Below are 22,588 nucleotides of genomic sequence, written 5' to 3' on the forward strand. Positions count from 1 at the left end.
ACAAATTGAAGGTTTCAAGAAGGCAAAGACCTAAAAGAACGTTGATTTTTACCAATCATGAGTTTGTGTAAATTTTAAATCTGATGATGGCGCTGGTGTCTCGCCGAATAAATCAGAATGTGATTAACGTTTTCTCACAAAAGGCCACGCAGTTTAATTAATGTAGATGACGAACACCTACAATTCCAGATTGGTAGACAATCAAGTCCAGACATGTTCCCACTGGTCGGGGTCAAAGGCGCACCCAAAACAGCCCAGGAGCAACCAAGCGTGGTTCCTCTATATGGAGAGGACCCTTCCACCTTGGAATGGACAACGTTATTAACGACGAATAATTGTTTTCGCTGTTGTAATGGGCTAATAGAAGCAGAACCGGACCGTGTTTTATCATCGACTTTATCAACAAGGCTCGCGTTCTTTCACCCGCTGAAGGCCTGAAGGGCTGAAATTATTTGGAAACCTCACTCAATCACGATTCAATTTACATTTACACAACAAACGATCATTAGATTCGATGGATCAAAGGCGTTTCTCGGGTGAAGCACACACGAAACACATAGGGACTCATAAGGATATAATAATTGTCGGGATGTAGGAGAGAATACACAAAAACCCCAATCCGAAACGAATATTAATTAGTTACTCTCTGGGTCGAAGTATATTAATTAATTATTAACGGACATTTTAAAACAATTTCGGTGAATAATGTCTGATTCCGTATGCGAGTACGGTTCTGCATTGTTTTCTAAAATTACTATCAGTCGCGGTATTTATAAAAGCCCATTGTTAAATTGTTGGATGCCAACTGAATTGTAATGTTTAGTCGCTTCCGAGAATGTTGGATCATTTAAATGCTCTTGATTTTGAAACATTCAAGCGAGATAAGCGTAATTGTATCAGCAACTTCAGGAATAAGATCAGTTTTTTCTGATCAAAACCAAAAACTCCATCATTCACCCAGACAGTCCAATTAATTATCCAACAATTATGTCAAAAATCCCCAGCTGATTAATGATGGGAAACCAATTAAAGAAGGCCGAACTCGCGCATTTCTAATGACATCAAAACACAATTTATCAAACATTTTTTTAACGTTTGCAAGATGTTCACTAATAATGTACTCCAAATATTATGCAAATTCGAAATAATCACGCGCAACCCTGTAGGGATTGGAAAAGAGGTTGTAGCTAATTAAAGGCAGTTGAGCATCTTTAATGATATGAAATTGTTCGCCAACGCGTTAAATGCAAACAAGTAAAGCCTCGAGAGGGGCGAAAGCAATAAAACACCCGGGGATAGTTACCCTTCAACCCGATCTTAACGCGTGGAATATTGACAAAAAGTGTCGTTGAGAACGTGATGCCGAAATTAATTAACATCTCTCAATCTCCTCAAAGAATCATCGACTTTGTGCAACCGCCAAAGGAGCGTCCGGGCAGGGATTAAATCGCCGAAATTTCACCCATTCCCAAACAGATTTAGTTGGAAACAGCTTTTTCCATTCCGATAATCCGGCAAAGGTAATATTCAACTGGCACACGATTTTTTAATAAAAATAAACGAAATACTGCCCCGCACCCATCAGTGGAAAACCACTCATTTCCATTTTTTTAACACACAAACAAACCGGGCATTTGTCACAAAATTTCAAAGAATATTGTTCCATCGCTCTCAAATATTGACCGTGCAAACATTTATACGTTAAATACGAAGTGTTAACTCGTACAAGATTGCTTGAAACCTTAAGAGTATTTATCTGTGTACACATATTATGTGTTCATCATTATACGAACTGTTTGGCCTTTAAGTCTGTTGTACAAACAGGGTATTGGTATCTGATGAATGCACACTTCAAATAGATCCTGGACCAAGTCGGTCATCACAAAAAGTTTCGGTTTAGTGTTTGTTTTTGTTTGTCGATGCGATGCGTGTCTTTGATTGGCTGGTTTGTATTTTTCTGGTTCTCAATATTGATATGGGAAAAAGATGTCAGCAAACATTGATAATCACTAAGACAAATATAATCCCCATTCCAAATAGCTACGCTAACATTTTGATGATTTAATCATTTTTCTCTCTTGAATTTAATGTGAATTTGCAACAACATAATGGGTTTTAGGTTGGAGATTATTCTTTATTTTTACTACTTTGTCGACCCGCTTTGTTCAAATCACGCGTGTTTCGAAATAGTAAAACTCGGTTAATCCCAGGGGTTTATTTACTACAGGGAAAACAGGCGAAGTCCACAGTGTTGCTTATTATTATACAAACAAATTGGTTCTTCTGAAAAGACGAAACCAAAGGCGCAATACATGAAACTGACCACAAAACCGCTGAGTGCTGAATGACGTAACAGTCGAAAGCGCTAGACCATAATTTATTCAAGGGTTGAATTAAAACACAACCAAATCAAATTCATTCCTGGGTTTCAGTCATTTATTGTCTCTATTTATCAATCAAAATACGTTTCGGTGTATTTTTCCACCATCATCAGTTTTTATGTGTAGCGTTGTTGCTGCTTTAAGCCTTGGCATGCATTTTTTGCCGAGCAAGAAAATGTACCAAGGAAACCCAGGAATGAATTTGATTTGGAATTGAAACACAGTCACCCTGATCATACACACTATAATACAAGTTTGCATCCCGTTTGATTGAATTTTAAATAGGCCTGTATATAAAAAGCGATGACGATTTCTCCCATTTTCCATTCCATTGTTTCATTGGCGAACATTACCATAGGATGATCGTTAAACTTTGCAGAGAATTGTGCCCATCAAACCATGAAATAGTGGCCCCAGGTGAGGTAGGAGAGCCCCCTTGTCTCACCACTTTGTCGCCTCCTGATTTGTATGTAGATAATTAAAATAATTATTAATTATGTTCGGGCTGTGGGCCAGAACATTAGTCATCTGGCTCATTAGAGCTGTGGCCTGTCTAGAGCTTTGGCACAGGAGAATTGCTCGTTTAATGCTCATCGGATGAAATAATTCGCCAGCAAAGTGGAAATCGATTGGATTTTTCAAATAATCCCACGTAAGAATCTGTAGAATTGCCGAAACGATTTTTATAATGCACATACTAGATGGTAAGGGCAAAGAATTTGAGAAAGAATCGAACTGGACGCACGCCAAACTGGTATACTACCTGCCAATAAAGGAATGAATTCTTCCGTCGAATTTGGAGGGAAATTCCAACATGATTCACTGGAAGACAATTACTAGGTAGATTGTTGGCACTTTGAGAATAGTCTGTGAATGAATGCATATATTGGTAAAATGAAAAAGTCTAGCGAGTCATTCAACCAATGGTATTGTTAGCCTAAGATGGTATGATGGTAAATTCCACAAATACCTTAATGGTTTTACTGTAGACACTTGTAATTGACGCTGCGACCAGCTAGGAAGATTTGCTGATATTGGCTTCATTGTTACGCAATATTTGTCGGATCGTTTATCATCGGTGGCAAATAAATTAAATTTAATACCGGCAACATTAAAATGTAAATGCTGAAATCCGTTGCTTAAATTACGTTATTTGATCGCCGATCGGCGATATTCACCTAAATACATATTTTCATTTCACTGCAACACTTTAAATTAATACATCGCCTTAATAGACCATGCTCGTCTAATATTAGCAAAATAAATCTGAACTTGCCTCAACACACAGGATGTTGGTCTATTAATCTCGTCACATATTAAAATGAGCATCATATTTTACAATTTTTTGCTTTATTCCTTACAACTCACTTCCTTATTGACAAAATGCCTAGAATATTGCCATTGCCTTGTAATTTACTGCCCGATATATTATCGTTAATCATTTTCGAAAATTTACCACCAATAGGGGCCGATATCGTTAAGTTTTACTTCTGTTCTGAGGCAATTCAATGCCTCCATCCAACTTGTCCAGAGAGTGGATCAAACAATGACAACACCGATGTCAATACACTGAAGAGACTATTGGTCTAGTCAAAGTGGGCCGCGTTTCACGTTAACAAAACCGCGTTTAAACTATTTAAAAGTGCTTGGAAAATTATAACGAATAAACCATCATCATCCCAACGTTCCAAACAATGTTATTTAACCTTGGTCCGCGCACAATATCCGGTGTTGGGTCGCGGGATAATTAGCCACTTACAACAATTTTTAAACAAATTAAAATTGGTAATTTCACATCATCTCTATGCCAGTACTGTTATTGAATCGCCGGTTAATTGTAACATACATCGGTAGAAATCACAAATCATCGACGTTTCGATTTTCATGATTATAGGAAGTAGCTACCAAGCAGAGTTCTTTCATGAGTCTCTGGTCTCTGCTAATCATTATCGACAATCTATTCTGGATTCTTAATGTCCAAAGCTCTACAAAATTTGTGGTTGAAAAAGATTTTTGGCTGTGTCAATTGCAAGCTAAACCCAGCTGATAAGAGCTAAACCGGTTCTGGGAACGATTGCTTTTGACAGAAAAACCCTCGCATTTCACTATTTCACTTTCTTCTGGTTGGCGCAAAAAACCCAATTGTCAGTTGAGTTTTCATGTCATCAGCTGGTCCATACATGCTCAATCGCCCGACCGTAAGCCCATTTTCTATTTAACTCAAAGATTATGCCGCATCTGAAATGGTCGTAATGCAAATGGTGCTAAGAACACCTCATGGAATTCTGCTACTAAAAGCCTCTTTGCGCAAATTTCCTCGGAAAATGCTCAACGATTTGCACCACATTAGTGCATTAGTGTTAATCTACAGGCCGACTAACCGTTTGCTTTACACCTATCGTAACGATAAATACGTATTGAAGTGGAGCCGAGTTCACGCATCATTTACCGTCAATTTGATGCTCCCAAAACGCACGTGTGTTTCCTATTTTATGAATTTTAAGTGCGTGGGAAACGAAAAACAACACGAACAATGGCAGGTGTGAACTGAACTGTTCGTTAATCGAAACGCGGTTTTCCCACTGCCAAGGCACTACATACATACATACACGATAAAGGTCGGCCAAGTAACATTTCCTTTTGAAAAATTTGAAATTTTTTGCTCGCCCCTGGTAAACCTGAACAACTACCGAAAAAAAACCGGTTTCCTTGGAAACCACTATGTTTGCATAGCTTGGCGAAAACACCCGAGCAGCTTCGGGTTGATTCGGAGGCTTCAATCATATTACGGGGTGCGTGTGAAAATTGCCCAAAAAAATTCAAATAACCCCAGATAAATTTCCATACTTAAACAAATACAACTGACTAACAGTGTGGGAAAAAAGTATCACCCATTTTCCGTATATTATAATTATCATCTAAAACTGCATGTTTCTTTGGCGTTTGAACTAGATAAATGCTCTTAATTATACTTATTATATTATCTCACGCACCATTACGATTACGGAAACGCAATGGTGGAAAGCAAAGCAAAGACAAAAAATAAAACAACGCATCTAATCAGTTGAAGCGAATAAATAAAATACATTACATGCAAGTGTAATTATCGCGAGAAATAAATAAAACCATATATAGTCGTAACTGCGTTTGCTCTTGTATTTTATTATTATTACACCTCTTGTCTTTGCTGAAATTACGATTACCAGACCACTTCGTTTAAAATTAAGTAGTTATCATCGATAGGCAAAAAGCGAAAAAGAAGGGAAAAATATGCGAATTCTAATAAGAAGGCTGGCTACAAGTTTATCGCGGCTATAATTATTGTTATGGAAAATGGTTACAACCGAGTCTTTAGCTATTCGTGATAGCAGCATGAGACCTTCTTGAGTTACGCCGTCACGATAGGTTTCGCTTCGCATTCCGGCAGGGTGGAAATAAAGCAAATAAATAATTTTTTTCCAACTACACATTCAACAAAATATCCATGTAGTTAGTTCTGATGATCCCGATAAAGGGTCAGGGTAGTTCCATGCTCCTCAATAACAATAATAAACATTAATGAATATTCATCATCTTCTTTGCATTATATGTAGATTTTTCAATTAGCATAACCATTATACGCCACTTGTGGACAGTATTTTATGGCCAACAGACAGTACGCATTTACTCATTATTTTGTATGTATGTTTTTTAATTTTTCGATCGTTTGACGCAACATCTGATAGGGCTTTTTGGGTAGACTCAAACGAATTGCGCAAGTTACATTCATTAAACCAGCAAAAATAAGCTACACAGCTTCTGGTGCCTTTATTGTGCAGTAATAAATCACAAAGCATATAAAAAGGACTTTCACTCATTTCACTCGTTTTAAAATGTAAATACAGGCATCGATAGTAAAAGAATCGTACCAAGTACCTCAGACATCTAGACTTTCATGGAAATTGAAATTGTTTTCAGATGGTTCCCACCGATAAACTTGGCATTGTTTCCCGAAGCCGTTGCATATTCATTAAATTATTTTGTGCAGTGGAATCGAAATAAATAAATGTCTATAGGTATTTTTGTCTGACAAAAATTGCCTAAAACCGACCGTATTTTATAACTGCATTTAGATTTAATCGGACAATAATCGCTTCAAAGATCTACCAGAAGAATGTTTTCGACACAGAAGTTATAGACCTACTTATTATCAACACGCAGTAATTTCTAATTGAGTCGTAAACAAATTCCGCAAAGCATTGTCACTAATAATTTTCCGTAATTTTATAGGCAATTTCCACCGACTCAATGATTACTGCTGCTCATTAAATGGAAAAAATGTGTATTTAAAGCCCAACGAAAAGCAACAAGTAGCTAAGCTCAAGACGTCGGCAGGATCGTATTTGCAATGCAAATAGTGCACCTGCGTTGGTTGCCCTTTTTTCCATGGGAAAACTTAGTAGAACACATTATTTATGGTATATGGTGTTGGAGTTTATTGGCGGCTCTAATGTGTCGTTGAACATTTCTTACTGTTTTTTTTTATTAAAATTCCTGACTTGAACAAAAATGCTTAAGAAAAGGAACTTTCGAATTGACTAAGCAACATACACGTTCATCGATCTGGCAATCAAACTTTACCTAACATTAGTTTATAACAATGCAAAAATCCACCTCGATAGTTAGCGTACCTTGAAATGACGCATTGTGTCATTTCTTACTTCTTTAGCATAACAGCGCTTCCTTCGATTGTCGATTCGCTTTGCACCGTACCGCCAATCACAGTTTCTAATTTTACCTGAGATCGAAAAAAATGCCTGTTTTTATGGTTCAATTGGTGCTTTTTTCAATTATGTCTGGAAAATCCGCAGGGTTATAAGTCAACGACTGATGATGAAGGCACAGCCAAACATTTCTTAAGGATTGGAAAAATCGAAACTCCCATGTTTCGTTCGCAGTGGAATCTGGGGCATTTTAATTATCAAAGTCCCAACCGGCCGAACATGTTTACGCATTAGAAGACAAAGTTAACTAAATGAACGTAAATATTGTGCGGAAGCCTCAAATGTTCGCCAGGAAACAGAAACATTTAGCATCCGGACTAGCAACTTCAAATAAATAGGCAACGCCTAAAGACCAAATCGATAACTACGTGTCCAGTTGATCAATTGAAAAAATTTAATCTACTTACTGAGGAATAAATTAATCTACTTACTGAGAAATGCAGGAACCTTAAGGGCACTCACCTTAAGACAATGAATTACTACTGATTAAGTAATCGAGCTAGAAACAAGCAATGAAATAGTGTGTTGTATGCAAAACCTTTAAATGCAACAATGTCCCCAACCCAATCATATCTGCTCTTATTAATTTTTTTGCTACATCGATTCCTTTGAACAAAAATATCTATTAAATTACCGTTTTGTAAAATGGGGTTTTTCAACCCGTTATCGCTATTGGCCTAACTGAATAATATGAAGAGTTAACGAGTAACAATAATTTTGTTTGCCGACCTTTTTGTAATATTCCTGTGCGTGCCTTCATTACAATATTTTCAAATCAGTTGGCTTTTTGTCGGCCCCGACTTTAATTCGGAAACAAAACCAAGCAATCTACATTTTAAAATTAATAAATCTCGTTATTCTGCAGGAAAAACTGAACGTTTTATTAGAGGAACACGGGCATAGAGCTTGCAACAAAATGGTACAGTTTTTTCTAAATATTAATCAACTGCTGTGATTAATTGAACAATTAGGTTTTTTGTTTTGAGCAAACTGCAGCTTTGGGAGATTTTGTCCAATTTTTTATTGCGGAATATAAATGTGGTGAAACAGTCAATATACTCAAGTGTCCTTCATTTAAAGCCTTATCAGCTCCAAGTTTAAATAAGAAACTTTGGACATCATTACAAGCGTCAAAAGTTTCAGAAGCAAATAAGTTCCGATTTAGAGATGTGCCAATCTCAGGCACCCTCACGCCCGGTTTCGAGCCTTTATGAACCATTACATGTACAGGCTAAACCCAGGCCGGGTCGAAACCTGTCGGGGGTGCCTGAGATTAGCACATTTCGAACTAGTCTTATTTCACCAATAAAGCCACTACCGTTTAAAACGTAATTGTGCCAGACACGACCAATTGAAGCTGCTTGAAGGCTTCTTTTTCAGCACATACACACGCCTTTCATCCTGCAACATTCACGCCTCAAATAACCTTTGACTTCGAATAGCAGTTTCGGTTGGTTGGATGTGGTTTATTAACAATTTCTTGTTTACTTCCAGATTAAACCTGTTCACCAATCAAATAGAGGTAGTTGTAAGGTTCGCAACATCATTTGCTGGCTGCTTTAGTTAGCAAGTAACTGAGAGGATTGCTAAATTTTTTAAGCTTGGCGCCAGCTGTTACTAATACACATTAATCATCTCAAACCAATCTGCACATTGTTGAACTTTAATGCCAGAGTTATTCAATCGGTTAATTAGTGGTTGTCAATTAAAAATGCTGCCATTGAATGTATTGAATTATTTCATTAGAAGATTAATTAGGCAACGAAAAATGGCAAATTCTACACGAATGTAGATAGGGATCAGAAGCTTGCAGATATCCGCCAAAACTTGTTCACTGTAACAGCTTATGTTACCTGTCTTATTGCATTAATCCCACTTTGGCTCCAAAAAATCCACTTAAATCGAAGTAAATGTATTGTTTATACATTTAGATACTTAATTATTGGTACACTTCTTTATCGTTTCGTTTTCGAAGCACTTGTACAGGATTTCCGCTCAACGATAACAAACGTTCAGTATTTGTACGAGAGCCTGGACTCAATAATTGGATTTGTTCACACTTTTGTAGCCCGAACCACACCAACATTGACACATTGCAGAGCAAATTCTAGAAGTCTGAATATAAAATATAGTTCACACAAATTATATCGGTTTTTTCAATCATTTGTGCGGTTCCAAAAGTGATAAAAGCATTTAGATGGTCGTTTTCGCATTACCAATGCAATTCAAGAAAGAGTTTTATGAATTATTCTGTGTGAGATTTTACAATGAATAAGAGCCTTGAATCAAAACGCGGTGAAAAAATAATGGCACAGCCTGTTCTAATAACTCGCAAGAAGCTCAGGCTTAAAAGGCAGGCAGGAAGTGGTGGTTAAATATGAGATTGCAAAGAAAGCCATGTGTCTGTTAATAATAACATTAACTGTTGTTTGGGGCGTATTCTATTATGGAACAGCATACGAAGTCCACTCTAGTAAATCATGTGGTTTTGATATAAAAAGCTGCGAATTAAATTGGGATTGGGATAGCAAAATCATTTAGATTGCACATAGAAGTTGATGAATTAAATATTTAATATTCGCCCTAAAATACCAGGAAACTAACACAAAACTCGTTAAGATCAATGAATAAAATTAACCTAAACAGTGGACAGCACGACGATTGTCGATCCTAAATTATACTTAATTAAAAAGGGAACCAGCGAAGAATTAAGCGAAAACTCGTGAATATTTTATCATTTTTGGGTTGTATAAGTTCCTTTTTTTATTCTTCGGGGAATCGATTGAGCTTAAAAAACACGCAAGTGAAATTTTGATTTTTGGTCCAAATTTTTCCAAGGGTGAGGGTTGATTTTTAGAAAAAATTAAAATTTTCTCAAAATGTCTCAAATTTCACATCATTTGCATCTCACGGACGCATCGAACTCATTAAAAACCTGGTAGAAGTTTCAGGACCGAATTAATAGACATTTTCGGCACATTTTAAGCGTTTTCGAACACAAAGAAAAAAGTAAGGTCCGGCCTATAGTACATTTATGACCATGATAATTCATCTCTAATCAATTAACGTGCAATATATCTTGGAAAGATAACGGAAGAATTGCAAAATAGTTGTAGGATGATTTGATGGCAGAAAGTCAATGACTTCCAGTTATTAATAAATACATATAAATAAGAAGTTCACCGTGCATATATTTGAATAAATTTATCGCTGGTTTTCATTCATAAATAAGCACATTTAATAAGCTATCGAGACACATTCATTCCATAAACGTTTTTATCACCAATAACTGGTACCTGAGAGCAGATACCTAATTATTATTGGCGGTTACAGTTAGTGAACGAACAGCTTCCAACCTTCACACTGCCTTCTCTAAGAGAGTGATTTTGTCTAAATGCTATTATCCATGAGATTTATTAGTTTACTTTTAAAACATTCGACATGAATGAAGGGCGCTACTATTACGATTTTGATTTGTGATGGATAATGCACAAGATGATCCTTACTGAAACCCCAGCACTTTATTGAGACTATCAAGAAGTAGAGAGGGCAAATGAAGAATGGATGAATGGATGAATGAATGAACGGTCGCGTGTCCGGCCAAACCTGTTGGCCGAAGATGTGCTTCTTCAGCTTAGCATTGACGGGACGATAACCGTTCCAAAATGTACATACGATCTAGCCATCGAGCAATTTGATCAGCGCATGCAGTGCGTTACTTTCGAACTGAGCATTCAGAAGAAACGGAAAACTCTTGGTTTAACAAAGCAATATCAACCACTTTGTTTGTAAATGGAATCTGAAGACAGCTGGGAAATTTAATGTCATTGAAAACTCACGTTGTAAGTGATCACCCCTTGCAAAAAATACGCAGTTCGCTTACTTTGACTTGATCATGGATCATTTATCCACAAAAACACTTGGACTTGAGACAATTATGTAATACTGAAGCTAACAATTAGAATAATTGAGAGGTTTCGTTTGATATGTAACATTAGAAACAATATGCAACGAAATTGTATGGTTTGATTGCATGCATTTACGAAGAATGAAGGAACTTTGAAAAAAGTTCAATAAAAGTAAATCGAAATGTTACCAATTAATTAATAAATAAATATGGACCCCCGATCCTCCTATAAAAGGTAGGCACATCCTCTGCAGTGATTCAAAGCAATTTCACTTGTGAATGAGCAGGCCACTTTCAATCGGCCAGAATTAGTTTAAAATAATAATGTCAAGACATACAAAAACCATATCTGGGTTAGTTTATAATGCAATTACGTATTCTGTGGGAACCGATAATTTGCTGCCTGCAATAGCAACAAGTGATTAGCGAAAATATGTATTTTAATGTCGCGACACTCGGTGTTATGTAAAGCATTAGTTGAACGATGATTTTTTCTTGTTCGCTCCCGAGTGAAACCAACTGAATACGGTCAAGGTTCACAAGCCAGCACTGAATCATCAATTACCCATTAAAAAAAAAACAGGTCTGATTTTTCGAATGCTGCGAATAAAATCTGCTTGTAATGCAAAGTGGATGATACGAAAGGCAGTTGGGAGTTAACTGTAAAGCTGCTAAGAAATTCGAGGCAGTAAGTTTATGCAAAACGCTGCCCAAAGCAACTAATTAACGAATCAAGTAGCGAACCGACAACAAGCAAGTCACATAGATTAATAATTCCCTCCTGCAGCAGTTCTACTCTACCATTGCTAAATCCCCATTTATCTTCGGCCTAACAGTATGCTCTCAAAAGCCGGCACAATACATTTGCCTTCCGTAAAAATGATTACTGCCGCTGGTCGTTACAAAATAAACGATCCGGGTCTTATAAAATCCAGTGGCGTCGAACAGCCGACGAATCTGAACATTCAAAGAGTGTTGCGTGAGCTCGAGCTAAGAACCATTGGAAAATTGCCTTTCAATGCACAAAGATAGTTTGCAGATGAAAACCGCCCCATAAAGCAGTAGATTGACCAACGACACCACTGTAATTATAGCTACGGCCGGCAGGCAATGGGCAGTCGGTATATCGATGGCCAGAATCTGACCAAGCCGACAGAGATAAAACGAGTGAACGTTGAGTCGATCGAAAAGAGAAAGGCACAGCGGCCTGCTGCCCATCCGGCGCAGAACAGTTTCCCACGATGTGTGAGTATGTATGAATGAACAGGTATATTATGGGGTCAGTATACCTACTATAAGCCCTAAGGGGACATCGAAATTAAACTGCAGGAAATACACGAGGTGAACTGATACATTCGATGTTGCCAATACCCAAACGCTGCAAAGATTTGTCCATTGATGAAAACGGAGCAGGAAATTGCTTTGCATAATTTCATTCATTCTAATTTTGCTTGCCCAACTAGAACTGGGGTTTTCTTTGGGGCCAAAAAAAAGGGCTTTCTACACCCGGTACTACCGGAGTCTAATAAAAAACTTTTTATATTTGGTGTTTAAAACTTCTAGAACTTGCACAATTTAATGGAATATGATTGTCGTTGTTGCTGCCCATTGTTTTCATAAAAGTACGCAAAATTAGGGACTAGTAACTCAACCGCAGTAAAAAAAATAAGTGCCAACAATGTGGCAACAATAGTGAATTGAATATTAGCAAATCTGTTAATTTTGCCTAATGATATGCGTCGAAGTTGTCCTGGCCGGTTGCTTGGAACCACTATGGGAAAACATCGGTCCATAATTTATCAAATTAAGTCAAACTTTATCCCCAAATGATTTCCTGCTCGAATATTTGTTATGCAAATTGGCGTAATTTATAATCCGCTGACTTTCTGGCGCTTGTAGTAATCACTTAACGATTTCAATTTCTTCATCCTGAGACTTTATTTATAACTGTTCATGTTGCAGGCACACAGTGTGATTAAGTCGTTAGTTGCAAACAAGGAATGAAAAATTCTTACAATTATTTAAACTACTGTTTATTCACACCAAAAACGAAAACTGCACAGCACAAAAATACTTGAACAAAAACTCAACAAATAAATGCTTTCAACTGCAGATTTACCTTAATCAGAATTTATATTAATAATTAATCACATACCTACCTTCGACTCTTATTAGTGTTGGGCAATAATTTAAAAAGCCCTTGAAATAATCATTGTCGACTAATTTAAACCCAAAATTGAAAAAATACAGAATATTATCGGCTTAACTTTCAAATAAGTGCTTCTTGAAATTGAGTTTCGCCGTAAATCTGAAGGAGAACAAGAGTGGCTCGTTACGTCTGCAATTTAACAAAAACGTGTTGTCCACATTATTTAAGACCGAATGAAAATTACTGGTTATTAGTTGACAAAATCTGGCAATCATTTGTTACTTTTACGATTCACACCAATTTTTAATTGGCTCACAGTCAATAAAGACAACCTGAATAAGGACGGGCAATTTTTGGCATATTGCGGAGTTTCGCTAGCAAACATGGCTACCATCTTCAGTATTGTGTTCGCACTTATAACCCAACAAGCCGGTTAAATTTAAAAAAATAATTAGTTATTGAGAATAGATTTAGATAAATGTGGAGTTGGCAAAACCATTATCAACTAATGTGTTTTTACGCAAATCAGTTTTGAATCTATTGGAGTTCCATAAACTATCTCTGACGCACAGATTCTATCTTTTAATAAGTTTCTCTATCACTTCGAGGTGTTATATCGCTACTGCATTGATCTGGGCCGTTGCTCTTTTCCAACCAGACGCCTTCCGATTTAATTAAATTTATAAAAATCACTATTCTTTTGTGGGGAAACGACGTAAAGTCGAAAGATAATATCGCTCAGAAATTATGGCCCAAGCTCCAGAGGTGCTACAGCGGTGCTACTGAATAAATTGCACATCGGTGGTGCGTAAGTATTCAATAAATAAATTGGTTATTGCCTGCTAGAGCTGCTCTACCTCATATATAGTTATGCGTATTTTTCCAAATATGAAAACGAGGCTCGATGTTTTTGCGAATGCAGAATTTCTTCGGTTATGCTCCGGAGGATTCTTATTAGTTTTAATTGGCGTTAAGGAATTTTCTTTAATAATTTTGTGATTTAGTTTTATTGCACCGATTGATAATCACCGATCTAAAGCTTATGGCTTTTGGCATGCACAACTGGCTAAGTTGAGCTTAAGCTAATTATCTTCGGGTAATGAAAATTATATTAGCACCATTATCTTCACCATTATCACAACTCTAATTAGCATGTAGGTAGGTATCTTTTCAAATAATAACCAGTTCAAAACGACTTAAAATGCAATTTTGAAAATACCATGCAGCTTGTCAGAATAAAAGTACAAAACGGGCACAAAAAGCCAAAGAAAAAGACGTTATAAAATAATTACACAAATACCCTTGAAGAGCAAATGAAAAAAATATTATCAATTACATCGATTTCTGGATGCACAGTGCATACGAAATACGGACTCAAGCCAGTTTATTATACATATTTTATTGTAATAATGGAATGGAACAATCTAAACCCATTAATATCATAATAACAACGCGAGTAGCCATTGAAAACTCGTTTTTTCCTTGAACTCTCGTAGAGTGCAAGTTGTGAGCAGGTGCATCTTGGGATTGATTGTGTTATGTAAAATCGGTTGCAGGGTGTTTTCAAACGAGATGAAATAGCAGGATATTGCGAATGCATTCACGGCGTGATAAATAGCGAGAAAAAAACCAACAAAATTCCAAGAAAAACAAACAGAGAATTATTTCTCCATTTAAGTATCATTAATATCTCAAAAATATCTTTTAAAACTTTCCAAAACAATTCCAAATTAAGTTTGTAAAACCCAACCGAGCTCAGCTCTTTTGTTAAGATTGATAACGACAAATTCCTGCCGCTTCCAGCATTAGAAACTCGTTGAAACACGCATTATTCCTTTTTAAACGAGGTAGTTGCATCTTTCAAGTACTTTGGTCTTTATTTTATTATGCGGCCGGTACTCAGTCACGAATAAAGACTATAAAAATCATATGACTGGAGGCTACCGTCTTTATGTCAGTTGTTTATTTTGTCTTTGCAACTTCAGAGCGCTTCCATTTACAAACCGCTAGATATATTGAAATTAAAGACAAATAAACGAAAAGACCCAACGTCGGGTGGTGTCGTCTTTTCAGAAAATTTTGCAAAAATCAGTCGACCGCAAAGTGTTTGCAATGCTCCCATGCCAGTTGCCAATTTGATATACATAAAATCACACACATAATTATTAAGTACTTTATGATAAAAAATTGAATATTTATATTTACACTCAACGCAAGGTTTAGCTGGAAAATATCAGACGCATTCACCATAACGTCCGGACTATTCAACGCATGCCACCCTAACATTCGCCATATTGCAGGGCAATGTGGGCGCATTCGCCATTTCATGGATATAAGATTAAGCATGAAAATGTTCTTATCTCATTCACAGATCAAGCGAAACTAGTTATGCAATGACCCTTCAAAAGCTGGAGTCATTTTTCATGATTCACTAACTTTTAATACTTTGCGATAAGCAGTGGGCACCGCAAAATCGCACATCAATATTCAGCTGCAAGACCAAACGACAACGATGCGAAGCGAGTTATAACAACTTAAACGTTCTAAATTGCAGCCGCCTAAAATACATCCTTATTAAAACAGATGAAATGAATTTTATTAACTAATATAACGGCGAAGATTATTAGTGGCGAAGAATATTAAGCATAAATTACGCACATTTGGTACTATTCAACGCATGTACAAAAGCAGTGACAGCATGGAAAATAATGGGGGTTTTATTAGAAAAACACTGTAGGCTAGGCCTCTATTACTTATCTGATTGTTTAATGCAAAAAACTTGCATGAATGCAGAATGCATGAATGCCTGAATGAATTGACTTACCAAGTGAAGCTTCCGGGTCCGACAAATCGCTGATCGATGGCACCTTCTGAATAGATCCGATGGTCTGCATCTGAGTCTGGTCCTCATCGCTGCTTTCATCGATAATCTCCTGCTTAAAAACGAAGTCTTCATCCTGAAATAGACAATAAATGATTAGATAAACTGATAGTTTTCGTAGAACAAGAAGTTTATTTTCCAGCAGCTTGACAGCTTATTTTAGCGTTTCAATGAAATTACTGTGTGGTTTATTTAGCGTTGCACTTGAATTATCCAAGTCACACCCACTATCTCGTCTGGTCATCAATTCTTTCCTACGATTGTTTTCGTGTGCCTACTCCGTATTCGCGCCACTCACACTCCATTGGCTTCATTCATGACTTAACCGAGTGCTTTGCATGCAGTTGATGTCGCAATACGTTTACCGAGAAGTACAGGGTGAGCCAAAAAGTGCTGACATCGGCGCCAAGAAATATGACTCTTTGCGGCCGTTGCTGTTTCGGAGGTGTAACTGGTATCTGGCGCATAAGTTTCATTCGTTGCAAAACCGCCTTATCATTCAAAAAAAAATAATATATAACATTAACCGAGACAGATTGAGAGCAATATTTGAGATGTATCATCATCACCAACGTGTTGTTTTCAGTGACAATAAAGCTGCAGTGAATCTAGCTGAAGAATCCCTATAAATAGGCCGAACCCTGCTCAGGTTCGTCTTCGAAACACTCTACTGGTCGGTGTTTTGCCAAGAATCGGAGTTCAAGTAATATCCACTATTTCTGGAACTTCAAAGTCAAGTTTAAAAAACGGTTATGATGGTTTTAAGGCGGTTGAACGCAAAGCAATGGCGTACAAGATTCCATTTTTGAAACGCTTCGATTAGCCTTTGTACCAGACCGAAAGTCTCGATTTTAGTTTAATGTTTACTATTGAGACTTATCAGTATTTTATCGATAAAACAACACAAATTATCCTTTTGTAGACTTTAATTCTTAATGTTATTTTTATCGGCAATGTTTGACCGCTTAATCGATGTACGTTCCAACATTTTTCTGGTCACTACTGGCAGTTTCAAAACGCGAGTCTTTTGCAAAACAGAAGCACAAATTGCGATTGAAACGTGCCGCCTATGTAGTCCATTAATAGTGAAACACATGCAAACAAAGAAATTTTGCTTCTCAACAACAGGCCCTATTTCTGGAGAATATGGTTCTTGTGTTGTGCGCTTTTGAATTACATGTTGTCCACTTGCAAATTCTGGGGTTAGCAAACAACAATAAATATTTTTTTTGCGATAAAATTAGCATATCATTTGAGCCATTTTGAGTTTTTCAAAAAACTTTTCGACTAAAAAGCCCGGCTTTAAGGAAGCTGTATCGTTCGTAAAAGTCGTCAAAATTGTGCTTTTTGCCTTCTGTTTTCTGAAATTCGTTGCCATCCTCGTTACATGAAAGTCGACCGTGTTTTTCATAATTTATTCATTCAAACCGCGTTCAGCCAATGTTTATTAACGCGAAGTGAAGCCCATTAATACCAATTCCGCTTTTTCTACTACTTGTAATAATTGGCTGACTTAGTCGACTCAAACAATTCTAAATCTAAACCGGCCGAAAGCGTCCAAACAAAAAATTAATCATGTTTATGATGCATCCCAACATAAAAAGCACATAAAGACCGTAATGAGATGATCGAGGCAACGTTGTCTCTGTTGCTACTGGCTTCATGAGAACGGTGTTAATGACTTTACCATCACCAAGTACAACATAATTTCCAGCCACAGTATGTGGTAAACGCATACAGAAGACAATATTTGCACAAGTCGTGTTCTGGCCAAAGTTTAGAGACAAATCTATTGAAAGAAGCAACAGTAAAAACACCAGTAACAGTAGAAGCTGACAAGGAAACTAATCCAAAAAGACATTCAAATAATGGAAAATCATCCATTGATTTTCACACTTAGATAATATTATCTAATTCAAAAAATTATCAGAGCAGTATGCATGTAATTGATCAACGTTGCTGATGTTTAGTAGAATGCACCGAGCAATAATTGCTAGACAATTAAAATTATCAGTTTGACTCATCCTCTACTAACAGTATTCTTTGATGGATTAGTGTGGAATGGATTTCGATAAAAAGGTTGAAGAAAACTATTTGCAATCAGTCCCGCACATTGGACAATTTTGTTTGTTAAAAAGATAAGCCCGTTTGCTCCTTCCGGCCCAAACCTTATCTGCTGTAAACAGACGAGAAACTTAATTGTTCAAACTTTCTCACTTTTATTCAGCTTTGAAAAATATAATGCTTAAACCCAGCGAAATACCGCCGAAAAACGAATTGGCTGCATTTCTCCAGTTTTCACGTAATGTGTCAGGTAAACTTAACGATTTGTTATTTTTAAACACAGTTCTTTGAAACGGTCGAAATGCCCGAATAAATCAAATTTCAGTTTTATCAGGTGCCAGGCATAATTCACTTATTGTTTTGATGCAATGCCAACAGCAATAAATCTAAAGGGTTTATTCCCAGAGGCCAAAAATAACGCTCCAAGTGCCATTAGCATTTATATGTGCATTGGAAACGTGCCTTCAACATTAAAGCTTCGAATTCTATTGAAATTTGTTTTCCAACAATAAAGCAACATGAAGAAACACAGTCTAGTTGAGGAAAATTTAAATTTAAATCAACCTGAACACTAATGTCTTTGCCGAGAAATCGTCATTCAAAGTTCCTAAAATCAATTGCAGATAAGTAAATTTGAAACATCTCTACCCCAAATCTAAAGCATTAGATTATTTTAAAATTATCTTAGTTCTTGGCATCCAACATGCAGCCGTAAGATCAAAGGCAGTTTATTAAATCCGATTTCTTTGAGAGTGAGCTTAGGTGTACAAGTTTCTCACCAAATAAATTCGTGTAACATCCGGCCTACGAGCACCGAAAACGTGCCATTGTCAATATCCGGAAGATGTTAGTGACTTCTTGCATAAGGAAGCTCATAAGTCAATTATCGGCAAGAATTCACCGGATGGAAAGGGTTAATTTTAGGCGCACATTTCCAAGCCCCAAGAAGGAATCTCGTGTCCACTCAAATAGCGCCAAAAAACCATTAGAAAAGAGGGCCAATGACAAAAAAAACTTTTTTAAATGGGCAATATTATGTGGCAACCACGCCAGTTCCATTCATGTATGTTAAAAGTAGCCTATACAAAGGAAGTTAGAGTTCTTGGACGCAACAAGAAGAGACAGAGTCTAATTGATATGAGCGACCATACACAACTCACACATTTTTATGCTGAAGACACATTGTAAAGTTGTGAATTTAATACCAATCATCGGCCACCAGAAGCTAAAACTGTATGGAAATACATTGGTTATTTTACTGTTTAGACTCCTCTTTAGCTGATATTTTTGCATAAAAAGGCAAAAACACTCCGCATACTTCACTTCAATTGTGTATTTGTCGACAATAAAAATCGAAGCAAAACCTCACTGAGTCAATAAATATGAAGATGAAGAACTAGTAGAAAAAACCAAGCAATTGAAACCAAACCTTCTAGAGTGACAAAGTAGCTGAAGCGTATACAGAGTGTTTTGTTACCAGTTTCCGTTATCGGTTCGCTGAGTGCACTGATTGGCCCTTAATTAGTTCTACGCTGAACGAAACAAAAGGGTGAATCACTCGTAGGGATCGGACGACGTATGTTTCAACACCGGAAAGATAAGCTATTATTATAGGCCAAAGGAAGAGAGGCGATTAAAAATAAACTGCTTTTGTTGGGTATTTCGGGTGCGTGAAGGAAGTTTCAGTTCAAAAGTGTACTTTTTCTAACGCGACGTTTTTAACCGTTGCATTTTCAGAGTGTGTTTTTATGTTAGATTCGAAGGAAAAAGTGCAGATCATTCTCAACTGTTACCACAAATCGTCAGTATTTTCCTCTAAACCCCCCTATGTAATCTAAGCACTTTAACCTGCTATGAAATGGGGGTGCCGGTGTTATTTTAAACCATTCCATAGAACCCAAGTTAAAATACAGAGTAAGATTAGTCAGTGAGAAAGTATGTCACAATAAGGTCCATAAGCATGCCAGGGTATTTTTTTTAAATAAAAAATGTGATTAAATGAATATCGTTAAATAAGGGAAACTGTACAAGTCTTGGTCACAGAAAATATGTACGTGATAACATTTCAGAACGACACAATTAGAAGATTTCTATCAATCAATATTAACTGAAACTATGGAGTAAGGAGAAAAACACTAAAACAGCATTTTCCCCTTGCATCGCAATTATCACCTACCTTGGAGTAAATCTTCGGATTAAAAGTCACTCTTCGGAGGGCACCTTTCTTAAACGGCGGACTATCGTAGAAATTCTGATCGTCTACTCCGTAGTCGAATGTTGTATCGTCCAACTCCATCTGTAAACACAAGAAAGAATAGTTGAGTTTCTTGCAAAATGTAACATTGAAATTATAGAAAATGTTCCTTTAGAAGGAAAAAAATCAATTTCTTCAGCAATGTATTACAGTTTTAGAAATGTTTACCTAAAACACTTAAAGTCGTCAATGCGGTTTCAAAAATATGGTCAGGGAACATCAAAATTATCTTAAAATAAGAATATTGGATATTGAGATTATTGCAAATAATCTGCTTTTCGGAATTTCCGATTCGCATTGATTAAATTAGAAACACGACTCGAAAGCGAGCGCGAAATAAACTCCAAATTCTTTGAACATGATTATATTTCAGTGATTAAGCTTGTAGTAGAAGGCGGAGTAGGGAAATAACGATGATTAATTTAAAATAACAAAGATCGCAACCCAAATAAAAGGATTATGCCGGCAACAACCATCAAAAAGTTGGAAAAAGTAAGTTTTCTGATAAAAATAATGCGGTTTCATCAACAGCTTTAGACACTCAAACTCACTCAAATATTCATTTGAGTGATTTTGTTTAATAATCAGTAACTTATACAAAAAGTCTTTGAGCATCCTTTGCCCTTGATGCGGGTTTCTGTTTGATGCAAGTCAAATCGCAGCCTTTGCAATGTAAAACGAAAACCAACACGTCTCCCAAGGTTAAATAAAGGGAAAAATATGAAAGTCTAATGGATAAAGTTGCATAAAATAGGCAACTTAATGGTTTTTGGTGCTGATGTGTGAATCTTCAATGTTAATGCATTCTAACTAATGCGGAAAGTACCGATAGAAATCGCTGAAAAACTTATTCAGTGCACTTGGAAACTGATAAAAAAACCGAATGGTAGGATAAGTCTGATTTAGACCTTAAACAGGCTTAATTTTCACGTTTGTTTAGAGATTTGACAATTTTGGAACACGCAGTATAAAATTTTCTTTCAGCACAATTTAAATTACTAATCGACAATCCCGAGCATATTTTCAAAAAATAATCTTTTACTGAATGCATTGCATGTACTTGTTTATTTGAATGTACATATTTGAAATGAATCAAACAACATTTTAGTAGAGGGTGAATTTTTTCCCACCGCCGAATCTCAAAGGCTTTAAAGTTAAAAGCCTTTCTCACTGGTATGCCCTAAAAGATAGTCATCCCTCTTGAAACCCGATATGAAATCTTACGGGTTCCCAAACAGGTGGCCTGCAGACGTAGTGGGCAAATAAAAATGTATATGCATTCACTCCTACTGTTCGTCAACCAGGGGCGTACCGAATATTAAAACACAATCAAAATCGAATTTAATCAATAAGTTAAAAGTTCTCACAGTAAATCAAGTTTTTGATCGGTTTTCTAAATTCACTGCAGATGAACTGCTGGAAGCGAGAGCACAAACATATGCGGCACTAAAATAACAAAGATTTGAATGCCTGTTATCGTACATGCATATTATGAACTTCTAAGAACTTTGGTGTTTATCTCTGGTTGCAGTAACGAGTAACGACAGTCATTTACGTGACTATCCAGTGAAAAGTACAACATTCAAGACATGGAACGCGACAATGGAACTGCTAAAAAGGAATTTTTATATGCAACAAAAAATGGTTGTCCATCAAAACAAAAACAAACTGTTTTGGTCGATTCCGTTATCTTCGATCAACACAATTCGCGATATTATTATGGCAACATTAAAAATTATTTTGATTGCCCACAATTACGCGATTCAAAGCAGGTATTGAATACCTAGTAGTAATAATATTCGATACAGATTACTGTATGTATGCGGCTGGTTACCAGGATTTATCCAATAATAAACCTCTTACTATCTAATCGATTCTCCTTATCAATATAGATGATTGATATTTTTTTAGATGGCGACGTAACGTTTCTACTTTGTGCAAAATATCGTACACTTTTTCAAATTGATAAGTTTGCTATTGAGAGAAATCAATGCACGAATATTAAATTTATTATAAAATTAAGAAATAGTTTCGGCTGAAAATCGGATGGTGAGGAACAAGGAGTAGAACCCGTTTTAATTGCTTTCTAGTCACGTGTACTTAAAAACAATTTATCCAATAAACTTTTTTGAAACAAAAACCCACTAATTTTCTTATAAAAAAATCTCGTTTTTCCATATATAACTAAC

At 36.5% G+C, this 22,588-nt stretch overlaps 1 protein-coding gene across 2 annotated transcripts in view; it reads right to left on the reverse strand.

Annotated features, from left to right (window-relative positions):
* LOC109536297 (protein C-ets-1) overlaps window positions 1-22,588 on the reverse strand; it is a gene marked incomplete in the record, with an annotated part of 68,258 nt that overhangs the window by 45,096 nt on the left and 574 nt on the right. The window contains 3 exon segments of one of the 2 annotated variants that reach the window (XM_048667653.1): window positions 16,025-16,157; window positions 20,322-20,441; window positions 21,882-22,214. In XM_048667653.1, the coding sequence (XP_048523610.1) occupies window positions 16,025-16,157; window positions 20,322-20,441; window positions 21,882-21,887 (259 nt within the window). 2 annotated transcript variants of the gene reach the window in all.

Source organism: Dendroctonus ponderosae, unplaced genomic scaffold, assembly GCF_020466585.1.
Source record: "Dendroctonus ponderosae isolate FM_Combo_2020 unplaced genomic scaffold, Dpon_F_20191213v2 Dpon_F_20191213_6, whole genome shotgun sequence".
NCBI classification, from domain to species: domain Eukaryota; kingdom Metazoa; phylum Arthropoda; class Insecta; order Coleoptera; family Curculionidae; genus Dendroctonus; species Dendroctonus ponderosae.